The sequence below is a fragment of the Nannobrachium achirus genome (assembly GCF_963921795.1).
Source record: "Nannobrachium achirus genome assembly, chromosome: 23".
NCBI lineage: Eukaryota > Metazoa > Chordata > Actinopteri > Myctophiformes > Myctophidae > Nannobrachium > Nannobrachium achirus.
In genome coordinates, this window is record NC_137830.1 from 5,059,256 (window position 1) to 5,076,947 (window position 17,692).

At 44.3% G+C, this 17,692-nt stretch overlaps 1 protein-coding gene across 1 annotated transcript in view; it reads left to right on the forward strand.

Annotated features, from left to right (window-relative positions):
• Positions 1 to 17,692, forward strand: part of nrf1 (nuclear respiratory factor 1) — a gene marked incomplete at both ends in the record, with an annotated part of 52,306 nt that overhangs the window by 11,727 nt on the left and 22,887 nt on the right. Inside the window, 6 exons of the mRNA XM_080754804.1 lie at positions 4,095 to 4,253; positions 6,125 to 6,343; positions 7,779 to 7,877; positions 8,005 to 8,055; positions 8,462 to 8,536; positions 11,038 to 11,198. Of these exons, the coding sequence (XP_080610930.1) occupies positions 4,095 to 4,253; positions 6,125 to 6,343; positions 7,779 to 7,877; positions 8,005 to 8,055; positions 8,462 to 8,536; positions 11,038 to 11,198 (764 nt within the window). The remainder of the gene's footprint in view (positions 1 to 4,094; positions 4,254 to 6,124; positions 6,344 to 7,778; positions 7,878 to 8,004; positions 8,056 to 8,461; positions 8,537 to 11,037; positions 11,199 to 17,692) is intronic.

A 17,692-nucleotide genomic window follows, 5' to 3' on the forward strand; every position in this document is an offset into this window, starting at 1 on the left:
AAGGGTTTATATCAGGGGTCTTCAACGTTTTCAGGCCAAGGACCCCTTAGTTGAGAGAGAGAGATGAAGCAGGGACCCCCACAACCTGTTCATAGATTCCATATAGTTTCATTGTTTGACAGCACAATCATCAGTGTATTTTGGATTCATGTCAATTTGTGTTTTCAGATATTTAACCACTTGAACCGTCAATACTTAAAAAAACTTGACCTTTCACTCTGTACTTGGTCTGCTCCTTTTTCCCCTCTACACCAAAGCTCTTTGCCGAAAATAGACGATCTACAAGCTCACAACGCCTCGCAGTAGATCTGCTATTTTTGGCTAAAGTTCTCCGAATATGGACACTAGGGTTCAAGTGGTTAATATAAAGAAATATATAAAAAATCACTCAAAGATTTGGAGGACCCCTGTAGTAACTCTGAGGATTACTCACATCATGGAGACTTGAGTTCAATAATATTTTTAGTTTTTTTGTCGCATTCCTAAGACAATAATTTGATTATAGTAAATGTATCCCCATTGATTCTGGATGGGGACCCAAATGCAAAAAAAATATTATTGAACTCAAGTCTCCATGGCGTAAGTGATCAATAGAAAAAAAGGTCATTTTGGCAGTGAACTACTCCTTTAATGTGTTTAAAACAAAAACTAAAAAACGTACCAACTCCACAACAGTGCGTGGTCACACTTTATGGCAGGGGTCTTCAACAGGGGGTCCGGGACCCCTAGGGGGTCCTCCAAATCTTTGAGTGATATAAACTTTTTTCTTATTTTTTATAGTAACCACTTGAACCCTAGTGTCCTTATTCTGAGAACTTTAGCCAAAAATAGCAGATCTACAAGCTCACAACGCCTCGCACTGCGAGGCGTTGTGAGCTTGTAGATCTGCTATTTTTGGCAAAGAGGGGGAAAAGAGGAGACTAAGTACAGAGTGAAAGGTCAAGTTTATTAAGTATTGACGGTTCAAGTGGTTAAATATCTGAAAACACAAATCGACATGAATCCAAAATACACTGATAATTGTGCTGTCAAACAATGAAACTATATGGAATCTACAGTATGAAAAGGTTGTGGGGGTCCCTGCTTCATCTCTCTCTCAACTAAGGGGTCCTTGGCCTGAAAATGTTGAAGACCCCTGCTGTATGGAGCAGCAGGTGATATGGGGGGTGGGGTGGGGGGTGTAATTACCTCCAGCAGCCCCTCATGAAGGCCCAGACCCTCCTCAGACCTTGATCGGAGCGCCACAGCGATGTGTAGGATTAGGGTGTGGGTGTGAGAAGGCAGGGCGCGACACTTAACTCACCCCAACACTGTAATTAGACCATCTGCCATGCATGGGGCGTGCATGCAGACATGTACATACATACACACTGTACATCCACCGTGCACGGGAACATGCACGGACACACACGCAGGCGCGAACACCCAAATACACTTGTACAGCAGTCAGGGCCGGATCTAGGCATAGGCAAGGGGGGGAAATGCCCCCCTAAATGCCCTGTCTGCCCCACCAAACATGATGGCATACACAAATCTAAAATGTCTAAAATATTAAACTATTTGAAATGTTATGCTACAACTAGGTAGATGGATTTATAAACTGATAAGATATTAGAGAGAGAGAGAGAGATACTGTAGGTGTAAGACCTGTTGTTTGTATTGTGTGTTATAGGTAAAGTGTGCAAAAATGCTTAGTTTTCTATGCATTTCGGGTGTTTTTTCTTTCAGCCCACGCCGCTTTGCGGCATGGGCTGGAGGTGACCCCCCCTATCATTTCTTCCTGCCCCACCTAGTGCTAAAGGCTAGATCCGGCCCTGTACAGCAGTCTTGAAAGGTAACTCCCAAAATGGGCTCCGGTCCTAAATGGATTGAGCAAGAACAAGTCAGTTATTGGGTTCTGGATGTGGTGATTGATATGTTTCTGATGACTCGGCCGGCCCTAGGGCTTTGGTTTGGTGTGGAGTTGGATTTATTTGGTCCAGGATCATATTTTTATCCTGTGGTGTGGGGGACAAGCACTGTGATGTAGGGCAGTGGTTCTCAACCTGTGGGTCGGGAGCCCCAGTGGGGTCCCCAAATTACTTTGGGGGGTCCCCAGGTGATTAGCTTAATGTGCAACATTGTTTTCTCATTCAACAGTAAACAAACCAACATAACGTTTAAGTGTATAGAGGAGGGTATAGAGGACTTTTTAACACCTCTAAACATTGGCCAAATTGTCTAATATTAGAGGCAGAAATTGTGAAAATAGCAGATCTACATGCTCACAACGCCTCGCAACCTGAAACGGTTGTGAACCACTGATGTGGGCGACAAGCAGACACAGCAGTGCCTCTCACTGTGTTAATCGGACAAATCCATTTAGTCGATCATTAAAAAATAAGATTCACATTTTCTCTTAGTCGCTAGAATAATCACTAAGAAAATAACGTTAGTTGCCTGCTAAAAGACTATTTTTATTTAATTTTTTCGTATGAGGAAAGCAAATCAGATCAGATTAGACCCCCCCCCCCCCTCCCTCCGTTTTTCTAAGGACACTCTACAACAACAACAACAAAAAAACTGTGGGTTCTTATGCTGCTGGACAAAGCAATCAGTCCTCGATTGTTGTGCTTGTGTTTTTATTTTTTTTCATTTTCATTATTTTTTCGTTTGTTAAATACCCCGCCATTTGCAAATACCTTCGTACTTTCATTTGCCATCTGTCTCCATAGACTTCCATGTAATTCATAGTGCACTGATAATGTCATGTCCATGCCTAGATCATGCACCACGTGTGTGCAGATTGCTCACAGCTTTCAAACAAAACAATCCTAATGGAAATCCGTTCAGGCATTCATGAACTAGCAGCCATTATGTTTTCCTAAAATGTAAACAAAGATGGCTGCCATGTTTGAAAGATGGGGTTGCTATGGGGGTTAAACATGCAATTTCGCGATTGCTATCATGCCTACTAATTTTTTTGGGGTCAAAAACGGAAATTGTCGGGACTATCGGGCCTGGCAGGGAGAAACATTAGCATATTCTCGGGACTATCGGGCCTAGCAGGGAATGAGTTAACAAAAAAAAATAGCAGATATCAAAGTTCACAGCGTGGCACCGAGTGCTGCACTGTTTTTTTTTTTTTTTTTAAAGTCTGAATATATCTTTTTAAAAGCAAACATTTGTAACTCAAATTGTTTCTGGGGGGTCCCTGGAACAACATATTTTGATAATATACATGTAATTTTGGGGGTCCTTGACATGAAAAGGTTTGAGAACCACTGATTTAGAAGAACAATTTAGAAGACATTTATAGAACTGGGTCAAAGTCATATTCAAAGACTTGCGCACATTTTCACATTTAAAAAAGAATAGCAGATCTACAAGCTGGCAGCGCGGCACTCAGCGCTATTTTTTTTCCCAGGTCTCCAGATTTGACCCGGGGGCGAGTGTGTTTTTGGGTCAGAGTGTTCTGGGCGCGTTGCGTTGGTATTTATTATTGCTGTGTCTCTTTTTAGAAAGCCTGGCTCTATTTGAGGGGTGAACACATATCAGTACGCAAAGATCAATATGCAGCTACTGCTACCTGCCCAAGGACGTGTGTGTGTGTGTGTGTGTGTGTGTGTGTGTGTGTGTGTGTGTGTGTGTGTGTGTGTGTGTGTGTGTGTGTGTGTGTGTGTGTGTGTGTGTGTGTGTGTGTGTGTGTGTATGCGTGTGCGTGTGTGTGTGTGTACATCACTGCACTTTTAGTGACTTCATCGTATCGCTCACCTCCTCTCTTCACCTCTGTCTGTGTCTGTCTGTTTCTCTCTCTCTCTCTCTCTCTCTCTCTCTCTCTCTCTCTCTCTCTCTCTCTCTCTCTTTATCTGCCTCTGTCTGTCTGTGCATATCTCTCTCTCAATTCAATTCTACAGTTACTGGGTAAGAAGGTGAAGGGGTACAGGAATGTGTCAAAGAGAGCTATGTCACACTGCAACATTACCTATAGGTCTATGTTTTATACACAGGGTATACAGCTTTTTGAAACCAGTAGCAGCGATCTTCTGCACCCTCTTGTCTGTCTAGTGTCTACGGTATCTCACACTGTGTGTCTCTGCTGTGTCTCCTCTCAGGCTCAGCTGCGAGCGTTCATCCCAGAGATGTTGAAGTATTCTACGGGCCGAGGGAAGCCAGGCTGGGGCAAGGAGAGCTGCAAACCCGCCTGGTGGCCTGAGGACATCCCCTGGGCCAACGTACGCTCTGACGTACGCACAGAGGAGCAGAAAACCAGGGTGACTCTCACATTTAATACGCTATATGACATATATAACAGTAGATTAAAGCCTGGTGGCCCGAGGACATCCCCTGGGCCAACGTACGCTCTGACGTACGCACTGAGGAGCAGAAAACCAGGGTGAGACGCAGTGTTGATTTCGTCGACTAAAACTATGACTAAAAATGTTTGTCGACTGTTTTTTTCACTGACGAAAACTAAATAAAAACTAAGCTGTGATGACTAAAAGTAAGACTAAATATATTTACAATTTCGTCAACAAAATAGGGAGGGACTGGTGGAGAAGAGAGTCATTTTATGTTTGGTTGCTCTCAGGTTTTGCGTGCTGAAAATAGCTGATCTACAAGCTCACAACGCGTCGCAGCGCGACGCGTTGTGAGCTTGTAGATCAGCTATTTTCAGCACGCAACCAAGTGTAAAATCAGTCATTACGATGCCATCAAGGCCCGCCAAAATACTTGAGTTGACTAAATCAACTGAAGATTTAGTCGACTAAAACCTTATGATATTTAGTTGACTAAAATTAGACTAAAACTAAAACTTTTCAGGTGAGTAAAATTATGACTAAAACTAAGACATTTTATTCAAAAGACTATGACTAAAACTAAATCAAAATTTGCTGTCAAAAACAACACTGGTGAGACGGACACACAGAGAGAGAGAGAGAGACTTTCACAATAAGCAATATCACTATTACACGAGAGGGTGTGGCGTGTGCGCTATCATGATTATTGGCACGACAGTGATGCGGTCAGGGGTTCTGCGAGCATCACTGACGTGCCTACAGTCACGATAGCGCACGGCCTCGAGTGTAAAGCAATAACACAACAGTCACTGTCAAAATAAAAATCACACCCGTGTGAAGTGGAGCTGTGTGTGTTTGTGTGTGTGTGTGTGTGTGTGTGTGTGTGTGTGTGTGTGTGTGTGTGTGTGTGTGTGTGTGTGTGTGTGTGTGTGTGTGTGTGTGTGTGTGTGTGTGTGTGTGTGTGTGTGTAGATCATGTGTACCGATTTTTGTGACATTTGAAGAAAATATGTAGGAAAAGGAGCAAAAAGTGTGTTTTGGAGAAAATTCAAGATGGCGGAAAATCTATCCTGGCGCAAATGGGCATGGCCTATATGGGGAGATGCGTCTTGACCCAAGGAATCCAGGGAAAAAAGAATTTTAATTTTCCGATCTACGGTTCAAGAGTTACGGGGCAAAACGTAAAGTGGGCCGTTATAGCGCCACCATGAGGCCGAGTGATGTAATTATTTTTCGATTCATTCTTAAAATCATTATGAATCTCCTCTCCGAGGTTTGAAACTGTAGCTCCTATGGTTTACGAGAGAAAAATACTTGAAAGTGATTTCTTGCATTGTCCCATTATAAGTCAATGGGGACAATTAAGCGTCGTTTTTTGCCGATTACGTCGGCATGGTAAGGCGGATCGGAACGAAAGGTAATAGAACACCATTCCCGGCCGAGCCGCACATTTTGATGTATATATTGCGCGAGTGGCGTAAATGGTGCGGCACTAGTTACGCGCCGAAGTCAGGCTACATACACACAGACAGACAGACACACAGACCCACACAGCCACGTATAGGGAGCTGCACACAGCTCCAAAAACCTAACCTATGGGGACACGGTGGTGCAGTTGGTAGTGCTGTCGCCTCACAGCTAGAAGGTCCTGGGTTCGATTCCCGCCGGGGGACGCTGTGGGCACTGGGGGTGTGTACTCTCCTCCGTGTCATCAGCTCCCACACCCTAGGTGGGGTTGGCGAAAGTGCCCTTCTGTGTGGAGTTTGCATGTTCTCCCCGTGTCTCCTAGGGTAGATACCCTCACAAAAACACGCAGTAATCCTGGTCTCTATCCCCCCCCCCCAGGTGTCGTGGACGCAGGCTCTGAGGACCATCGTGAAGAACTGCTACAAGCAGCACGGGCGCGAGGACCTGCTGTACGCCTTCGAGGACCACAGTGGCAGTGCCAACACGGTGCCCGCCCAGCACCACCTCACCACCACACAGAGCATCGCCCACCTCATGCCCCAGCAGACCGTGGTGCAGACCGTCAACAACCCCGACGGCACCGTCTCACTCATACAGGTGATACATAGGAATACCAAGCTCTGGTCCACCACACGCCTGAAATACATTTTGAGGGCTGTTTTTTAGGAAACAGCCCTTCCAAGCTGAATAACACCCAATGAGACTAATGCTGTTAATGCAGTCCTCTGACATGCGTGGCAGTAGTGAGTTGGCACACTTGATGGCGACAACAAATAGTAAAAAACTAGAAGAAATGGAGTCTCCGTCCGGTGGATTATTTTTTATTTTGCCCTAGAAATGTATTTTAAGCGCATGGTGGGGGACACAGACTGCGTCCACTAAGTAGAGTAAGCTTTCAACTGTCCACTGATACCTTTGGTTTGATAAGGGGCGAAACAGTTTTTGTTATTTTCGGACCAGACGAGGCAGTTTTCCAGTTTTGCCAAGTCGGAGCGGAGGTAGAGGAACATAACGTTAGGGAGAACCACATGGCTGGTGGGCCGACTCTACAAGTGGAGAGGGCCAATCCTTCAGTAGCACCAGCCCACAGAGCAGAGAGACATCACATGATTGGCCCAAAGGCTTGTCTATCATTTTAATACTGGCCAATCACAGGCTACTGTGCCCCAGGAGTCCCACCCAAACATATAACAGCTGATTACAAGCCCACAACCCGTCGCTGCCTCGACACGTTGTGGGCTTGGAGATCTTCTATGTTGGGTGCTTCATAGGTGCCCTGGTAGGGGACTGCCCCATAGGTCGAACTCCCGTTGGGTCAAACAGCGTCGGCAGGTTAGATAATCACCCGCGTCACGGTTACCGAGGTTAGGGTTAGGGTTAGGCATAGTTTTACTGAGGTTAGGATTAGGGTTTGGGTTATAGTTTGCTGGTCGATCTAAAGCAGGGGTGGGCAACTTTGATGATGGCGAGGGCCACTATATTTCCAACTTCACTCCAGAGGGCCACAATGCATATTGCTACGTCCTACTTTGTCATTTTAGTATCTCATACAAAAGAAGCAAAAAAAGCAGATCTACAAGCTCAAAACGCATCGCGCTGTGATGCATTTTGAGCTTGTAGATCGGCTATTTTTGCTTCTTTTGAATTGGAATCCTGAATTGTTTTTTTGTTATTTTTGAATTGGAATCCTGAAATGTAACATTTTGATTTAATTTCAAACACATTTAGTTATATACTCATGTTAACTTTATGAACTTAAATACAAATACATTGGACCTAAAAAAAACACATTTTAATACTAGTCATTAGGCTACTAATATAGACTGAAGGAATTAAAGCAGGTCATGTTTGTAATTGTAACAGCTGAAATCAATAATATATCGGTATTCCAGTATTAACCTGCAGGCCGCATTAAGTGAAGGTGGGGGCCGCATGTGGCCCCCGGGCCGCCAGTTGCCCATACATGATCTAAAGGGTGTTCCACCTAATGACATGTTACCGCCCTGGTATAATATGTTTTACTATCTCTCAGGTGGGCACAGGGCACACGGTTGCCACCCTGGCAGACGCCTCAGAGCTGCCCGGTGTGACGGTAGCACAGGTCAACTACTCCACTGTGACGGACGGAGAGGTGAGGTCTTGTTTATCTACTCTATTATATCTCGTACATATATTTATAGTTTATAATGTTCAGCTTTTAATAAGTGAACACTTTAGTTGTACCAACAAACCAAGTTGTCCCTCCTCTCCTCCTCCAGATGGTGTGTCGTGCTCTGCAGTCCACGGACGTCAACGGACAACAGATTATCGTAAGCAGACACAACTGTTAACCTCCGTTATTCACTCTCTCCTCTGGTGTGGTTGTTTAGTCCCTCCAGAATTTGCCAAATATCGCATATTTCCGCCCGCATATTTCGGAACTACCCGCACATTTCACTTCATAAAATCACATATAGGGTGTTAGGCACTCCTGGTGTTTATAAACAGGAAATACATGTTCAGATGGGTTGCCAAATTCAGCCAATCAGAAGAGAGTACCTTACACATATATCAGTTTAAAATGTCTAACATTCTGTCTGCTCACTTCTTCTGTGACATCACTTCCTGGTTCACCTGTTTAACCAATACTATCCTCAGTGAGCTCTCTCTCCCTCCTGATTGGATCATTTTGGTATCCCCTCCTGAAAACTGCATTCTTCTGTTTTGTTCTTTAAGACGTGGACGCGAGACGGGGGAGATCCCGTTACCGAACAAACACTTCATAGTAATGGTTACTATCAGAATATTAAGGTATTTAAAAACATCACTTTACCCTGCAGTACCTTTCAATACAGTGAATGAATACAACTTAAATGGCAAACCTGACTGTGGTAAGACGCCTAAGGGTGACAAGCAACTTCACCCTAAAAGGCCATGTCTTGGCCATCTGGCCAGTGATGTATATCGGACCAGTTACCCATATATGGAGACCCCTGGTACCCATATATGGAGATCCATGTACTGTATACTGTATATGGAGATATGCTGTGAGAGCCCAAACATGCTTACTCAGTTATTCGTTATGTGAAAGTCCAATGATGTCTATGACAAATGACATCATACATGCCATCCCTTTTATGTCTATACATTGAGATCCCTGTCTGTAGAACCAGCCACACAGATATGGGCTGTCTTGGCCATCTGTCTTGGCCATATATGGATTCTGTTAGTGTGGTATGTGGCCGATGTGGCCTCCATATATGGGCATTCCCATTTGAAGTCCTGTTAGATATGGGCTTAATATTGATGACATCAGGGATCTCCATATATGGGCATAAAAGGGATTATGTTAGTGTGGTTCCCCTGACATCACAGTGATGTCAGAGCGTGTTGTCAGAACTTCAAACCCATAGACCGTAAAAAACCTTACACAGACGGATACAAAAAGGTGCTTTACAGAGATTGTGCATTACATTCACACCCACATTCATTACATTCACCCATTCACACACACACATTCATTACATTCACCCATTCACACCCACATTCATTACATTCACCCATTCACACACACACACACACACACACACACACACACACACACACACACACACACACATACATACACACACACACACACACACACACACACACACACACACACACACACACACACACACACACACACACACACACACACATTCATTACATTCACCCATTCACACACACATTCATTACATTCACCCATTCACACACACACACACACACACACACACACACACACACACACACACACACACACACACACACACACCATTCATTACATTCACCCATTCACACACACATTCATTACATTCACCCATTCACACTCTCACACACACACACACACACACACACACACACACACACACACACACACACACACACACACACACACACACACACATTCATTACATTCACCCATTCACACACATTCATTACATTCACCCATTCACACACACATTCATACACCAATGGCAGAGGAAACCATGCAAGGCACCAACCTGTTCACCGGGAGCAACTAGGGGTTCAGAGTCTTGCTCAAGAACTCTTCCACACTAACTCTGGGGGAGCCCGGGATCGAACTGGGAACCCTTCGGGAACCCTCCCGTGTTCCAATGGCGGTTTCTCAGGGTTCATATTTTAGATTGAATTTAGAGAAAAGAAAAAGTGAGTGTTAAAATGTTTTCAGTTGCTTCGTTCTATTGTTTTATCACGTTTACTGTGCTAAAACGTGGGGGCATGCATACGCATGGGTGCATGCGTACAGTGGCTAAAGTGGCTAAATATGTCTTTTTAGACACAATAAGCCAACAGTTTCTGTATTGCTATTTACAGTAACACTTAGTCCCCATAAGTCCATCCAGCCATGAAAGGTTGTGTTGTATCTTGGGAATGGGCTTATTCTGTGTAAAATGACATATTTAGCCACTTGTACGCATGCCCTCAATCACTGAAATAAGAATCTCTAAAACAATAGAAAGAAGAAAATGAAATCAATTTAAACTCATCTTTTATATTCTTTAACAGTTTGCCAGCCGAAATAGAATGGTTGTTGGTAGATTAGCCGTGACATTTCTATTATTGTATTATGATCTGAGACATACTATTATGTTTATAAACATGAGCCCGCCACCCCTCCTTCTTGAACCGTGCCGTTGTTTTTTTCTTCTTTTTTTTTCAATCCCTGGTCGTTTGCTCACCATGAATATCTGGATCTCCATCTGGATAGAGTGGAGGTTTTGGCCAAGGCATCGTCTCCCCGTGCGTTTCGCGTGCGCGATCCGTGTGCATATAATCCAAGCATATGGTCCAGGTATGACTGAACGGTCGATGTGAGCATTTTGGCTAGCTTAGCCCTTAGCACTCCAGCTATGCTAATGTAATCGTCTAAACAGTAAACGGACGGCAGCAAGGAAGCTTAAAGAAGGAATGGACCTGACGTCACTTCTGCTTCATGTCAGAGCAGCCATGAGCTATCGATGGACGAGCGGTGACTAGGGAAGGTTAGACGATCGCCGATTTTCGGATACATTTTTCTTTCGGTTTAATGACCCAGTACGGTAAAAGACGGCGCGGCTGCGACACCCTTGCTCAGATGTCCGGTATATTCCGGTTTTAATATTAAGGGGCTCCCCGTGGCTTGGAAAGGGTTAATTACAATCTAAAATATGAACCCTTGTTGTAAAAAAACGAAAGTTGTCCTTTAACCCATGTTGTATGTGTCCTGTGGTGTGGTGTGGTGTGGTGTGGTGTGGTGTGGTGTCCTCCAGGTTGAACAGAACTGGGCCACGCTGACCCAGGGAGGGGAGATGACCATCCAGACGTCCCAGGCCTCTGAGGCCAACCAGGCCGTGGCCTCCCTGGCCGAGGCAGCCGTGCAGGCCTCCCACGACATGCAGCCGGGGACCACCGTCACCATGGCCCTCAACAGGTGAGCTTTATGAGGGACCACCGTTACCATGGCCCTCAACAGGTGAGCTTTATACCAGGGACCACCGTTACCATGGCCCTCAACAGGTGAGCTTTATACCAGGGACCACCGTCACCATGGCCCTCAACAGGTGAGCTTTATGAGGGACCACCGTTACCATGGCCCTCAACAGGTGAGCTTTATCCCCTTCAGAACGGGTACACATTGTTGTGTATCATTATTTTATGCTTTAACTATTAAAAAATAGCAGATATACAAGCTCACAGCGCGGCACCGAGTGCCGCGCTGCGAGCTTGTAGATCTGCTATTTTTGAAAAATCGTGAAAATTAGAATTTTGACCCGATTCTATAAGTGTCTTTTGAATCCTTCTAAGGTTTTTTTGAAAAACCCCATGTTTCTATGTCAGCAATCTGGCCAGCCATCGTCAAAGAAAAGGTCCTTTTCACTTAACTGGAGCTCAGTTAGTCTGTTCTTGAGAGACTACTATGTCAGTGCTTCTCAAACCTTTTCATATGAGGGACCCCATCACAAAATATTTAGTTCCAGGGACCCCCCAGAAGCAAAATTTGAGTTGCAAACGTTCGCTTTGAAAATGCATATATTCAAAGATTTGCACAGATTTTCACGACTTTTTCAAAAATATCAGATCTACAAGCTCCCAGCGCGGCACTCAGTGCCGCGCTGTGAGCTTGTATATCTGCTATTTTTCTATAGCTAAAGCATTCAATAATTCTGGGCCTAAATGAGGTGAGCTTTATGCCAGGGACCACCGTCACCATGGCCCTCAACAGGTGAGCTTTATGCCGGGGACCACCGTTACCATGGCCCTCAACAGGTGAGCTTTATGCCGGGGACCACTCAGTTACCAAACTTACCATGGCACACTCTAGTTGCATTTCCATAAAGCCTTTTTATGCGCATCAAGGCTTTTGCGTATAAATCTTTTTATGGAAACACTTCAAAATTCGAATAAACTTTCATTATTCGCAAAAACATTTATGCGCTTGGAGGAGGTGGATTTTGAGGCTTTAACAAAAAGAAAAAAAAACGTAAGGCGCATTAGTGAATGGAAACAACGAAGCGAATTATGTTTTGAATTAAAATGCATTGAACTCGCGGGAAGGGCAAGGACCCGAGGATCCAAGCTTTAGAAATATATATATATATAATTTATATTAAACCCTTCAACTGTATAATTATTGTTTTTAAATAGACATACACGTTAACTTGTGATCACTTTCTAAAATCCAAAGTGTCTGTTATACTCGAGGGATGTGTGTCTGAAACACACACACACACACACACACACACACACACACACACACACACACACACACACACACACACACACACCAAGCACATCATGACACAATTTGTGTTAAACAGGAAGTATATATTTAGCAGGTTGAGTTAAAACCCCGGGGGTCCCTGGTTACTAGGGGGCATAGCCAGTAAGTGGTCCCTCCATAATTACACAGCTGCCTGCACCCTATATGTGCGTGCGTGCGTGCGTGCGTGCGTGCGTGCGTGCGTGCGTGCGTGTGCGTGCGCGCGTGTTCGTGCGTGTGCACGTGTTTGTAGGGCTGTCACGATTATGACATTTTACATGACGATTAATTTTCTCTCAAATAATTGCGATTAACGATTTAATTGTGTTAATTGTGTCGTTGACAATTACATTTCTGTTAGGCTTTTAGGCTTTGGAGTTACACATGGTAGATATGACACTTAAGCTAAATATACAAAGAAATTACTTGACATATTTGACAACTTTATACTTAAAAAAGAACACTGATAGTGGAAATAGCTGATCTACAAGCTCACAACGCGTCGCGATGCGACGCGTTGTGAGCTTGTAGATCTGCTATTTCTACTATTTTTGACATGGAAACGATTATGACGATTGTGAAAAATAATCACGATTATGTCAAATAATCACGATTAGACGATTATGTAATAATTGTGACAGCCCTACGTGTGTGTGTGTGCGCGCGTGTGTGTGTGGAGGATGCTGACGTCCTCCAAGGTAAACCAGGCTCCACTTCACCCTCTTCTCAGCATTTCTTTAATGAACCTCCTTACTGTAAAGCGTGAACTGTCTCCTCGCGCTCTGGTTTTTCGCGCTGCGAAAGGAATTTAAATGTCTGTCGCTGCAAAAAATGTACTCAACCGAAAGCCAGTCGGTCGGCCGTTGCTTTTTGGACAGTGACATGCATGCTGCTCATTTGAGTGACTTGTGGTTACAATTTAGTTGGGGTGTAACAATAAGGTAACTGCATCGAAATATCGTTTTTAATTTAAAAAATCGAAGTATATCGAAATGAAAACAGCTAAAATCGAATCGTATCGTTTGATTTTTTTATAGTATTGAACCGGTAGTGCAAATAATCGATTGTATCGATACTACCTACTTGTGCTGTGTATTTAGCATTTTTAAGAAGACATTTTTAAAAAGAGGGGTTTAATTAGTTTTCCTTTCCATATAGCTACACTTGTCTATCGATACATGTGTGTTCATGTCAAGGTGCAGGTTTGTCCATTATGTGTTCAAATACAATGTCCATTTGCCAGATAATCACTGTGTTTACTTATTTATATTCATAATAATACATTGTTCCCTTAAAAACCTGCACTATCCACACCTTTCACACAGATTTAATGTCTTTGCTAAATAGTTACTATATCGATTTTAAATCATTGAAACGAATCGTATCGTATCGCCATGAATGAACCAATATCGTCCATGTATCGTATCGTCAACCATGTATTGTGATATGTATCGAATCGTTATTAAAATGTATCGTTACACCCCTACAATTTAGGCATTTAGCAGACACTCTTATTCCAGAGCAGCTTACAATAAGCAAGGTAATACATAAAAATGCTATCTAAATTAAGTATGGTCATTGAGGGTAGGCAAGTGCTACAGTAAGTTTATTGGCTAAGGTGGAGTCTGGAGTCTTCAGTCCACGGTGGAAGCTAGGGAGTGAGTCTGTAGTTCTAATGGAAGCTAGGGAGTGAGTCTGTAGTTCTAATGGAAGCTAGGGAGTGAGTCTGTAGTTCTAATGGAAGCTAGGGAGTGAGTCTGTAGTTCTAATGGAAGCTAGGGAGTGAGTCTGTAGTTCTAATGGAAGCTAGGCAGTGAGTCTGTAGTTCTAATGGAAGCTAGGGAGTGAGTCTGTAGTTCTAATGGAAGCTAGGGAGTGAGTCTTTAGTTCTAAGTGTGACAGGGAGTTTATTCCACAGTTTGGGGGCCAGGAGGGAGAAGAGTCTAGGACGAGTGGATCGTTGTCCTGTCAGCATCCCTGTGTTGGCTGATCTGAGTGAATGGGTGGGGTTGTAGGGGTTGATCAGGCTTTGGAGGTATGGATGAGCCATACTGTACCTTTGGTAACACAAAAGGGGGGGGGGGGGGGGCTTTCTCTTCCACACAACAGCTCTAGTCTAAAAATGTTGAAAATGGGTGGTATTCCCCTTTAAGTCTTTAAGATTTTTTGTGTAGGTAAAGCAAGATTTGGCATTCAGACATTCAGACGTGATCAGGGCAGGAATTTCATGGAGGCCCTGAAGGCCATGGTCGCCGTTGCCCCTCAGTTTGGCCTTGTGCCCCTCAAACCAATGGCCTGACCTGAGGCCACAGTGGCCTTAACGCCCCAGCTGACTGTACCACTTTCTCCTCTGTCTCTTTCTGGTCAACATGGAGACACCAGTGTCTCTTTTTTGTCATGTAGACACCAGTGTCTCTTTTTGTCATGTAGCACCGGCTTCGACTGCTCTCTTCGCATTCAATCCGACTTTTTCACCATTTCTCAGACGTTTGAATGCAGAGAATATGCACTGGGTATCCACGGAGGAGTATCCACGGTATCCTGTTCACCGTGCACTTTGAAGTACGCATGCGCCGATATCTGTCGCCTGGAATATTATTCCCATCAGGGGAATCGAACCCAAACCGTGGGATTGTTGCATCCGTGCTCTACTGACTGAGCTAATGAACGGATGAAGTGACTCCTTTTTTGTGCATTTATCTATGACGTGGATAGTGGGGTAGATGTTGATAGTGAGGGACTGAATATTTACTATTCTGTCCATAACGGCACATAACTCGGTAACGCGGCTGAGTGGGATTGGGCGCCGATGACCCCCGTGAGTCGCCACCGAGGCGAGCGCTAGCGAGCCGAGTTGCCGCGACGAGCGGTGGGTATACCGCGCCGCTCCGTCGGGGTCTGTGGCGTGGGGCATTACACCGGGGAACAGAGCATACTTGGCATCTTGGCATCTGGTTCGAGGCTGGGAATCACCTCAGGTTTTATTTTTGCGCTCCTCTGAGGTTGACCACTAGATGTCGACATTTTACTACTAATATCTCTGCATTGGCATACTGGATATCCAAGTATCCTGGATACTTTCTGCATTGAAGAGTCTGAAAGCACGTGAATATTTCGCATTAAGTGCGTTGATATCATTAGAAGCAGGTGCATGTAGACACCAGTGTCTCTTTTTGTCATGTAGACACCAGTGACTTTTGTTGATTCTCCATTTTTAAACCAATCCAGTATCTTATTGGTGAAGGGCTGAGCATGGATCAGATTGTAAATACCAATGTATTTATTTCACAGCAGATGGTCTACATATTACATTTAACATTTTAAAATCATCCCTAACCCTTAAATTCAATGAATTCTTTCAATGGACTAAAATCTTGTTTTATTTGATCGCCTTCCTGCCCTGGCATTTGGCCTTTGTGCCCTCAGAAAATGGACGACACCAAATGGCCAAGTGGCCTTGCCCCTAAAATGATGAAATTCCAGGCATTGGACGTGATGTTATAAACGCATCCACAGAGCACTGCCGTGTAGTTGCAGTGTCGTGGTGACAGTGAGTGTTGGTTCTCAGGTGCGTCCCCTCTCACCTGCTGGATCAGTGGCCTCCCCCTGGGTCTCGTTAAATCCATGTTTACCTCGGCTGAACCTCTCCACGGAGGAGAGCTGGAACATTCACATCACACTGCTGTCCTCGCAAACCTACTGACACTGGAGATCTGCCGGCTTCAGCTCACCGTAGCAAAATGGTGGAAGAATTAAAAAAAAAAAAAACGCCCTTCGTAAAATTGCCGTCCTCAAATGTTGACGTTCCTCACAGATGTAGTCATTTAAACCTATGTCTGTCCGTGCGTGCGTGCGCGTGCGTGCATGTGTGCGTGCATGCATGTGTGTTTGCATTCGCCCTCCTGGCCCCCAAATCGCTGAATAAACGCCTTGTTGCACTTATAACAACAGACTCACTCCCTAGCTTCCACCGTGGTCTGAAGACTCACCTCTTCAGACTCCACCTTAGCCCATAGCACTTACTGTAGCTCTCACCTACCCTCAATGACCATACATGTCATTTAGATAGCATTGTTTTTGTCTTGTCTTTTAGTTTTTATAATGTTTTTTTTTTGAGCGGTGGTAAACCGCTCCATAGAGTGGCTGTGCGTGTGTCTGTAGCCACTTTTCCTCAGCGTTTTGCCATAGCAATGTGTTTTCCTCAGCGTTTTGCCATAGCAATGTGTGTGTGTGTGTGTAGCCGTATTACATCACCAATTACATCCTAGACCTATCCGTAGCCACTTTTTCCTCAGCGCTTTGCCATAGCAGCCACCTTTTCCTCAGCGTTTTGCCATAGCTGTGTGTGTGTGTGTGTGTGTGTGTGTGTGTGTGTGTGTGGCCTGTATTACAGCACCAATTACATCTTAGACCTATCTGTAGCCACTTTTTCAACAGCGTTTTGCCATAGCAATGTGTGTGTGTGTGTAGCCTGTATTACATCACCAATTACATCCTAGACCTATATCCTAGTCTGAAGACGTTATGCAAGCAAGACCACCGCTCACTTCACATTGGGTGTGATTTCTTTTTTTACTGAATAGGTGCATGGTCTACCTATGTTCTTTCTAATATTGATGTTGATGTATTGATGTATTACCTTGCTTATTGTAAGTCGTTGGATTAATGCCTAAATTATAAACTGTAAAACCACGTGTTCCAGTGAGGCAGCTGCTCACGCCGTGGCTCCCTGGATGTTAAAACTAAATGTTAAACTGTGTGTTCCACAGTAACCTCGCCCACCAGGCTTTCTGAGAGAAAGCCTGGTGTTCGTTCACAACAGGCCGTTTGGTTTCCGCTTAAAGCGCGGAAACCACTAGAAGAAGCGGCGTCGCTTTGATTTGGTTCCCTCCGTTTGTTTCCCCAATCCCTATTAAAATGCTCGAGTAGCCTTGTGTAGTCTTGCCAGTCGCTAACAGTTGGACTAAAAGATGCATATACCAAACATTTTTTTCAAAAGCAAAACTACTCCGCATCACAGAGTTTATTAGGTAGGTCCTAAAAGTATGTCCTTGAGCGCAGGGGAATTATTTTGGGTTAAAACTGTTTCCGGTGGATAGTTCCGGCCAAATTGTAGTCCTTTGAGTACTACAACATGACGTTTTGTGGTTTACGCTCCAGACCAG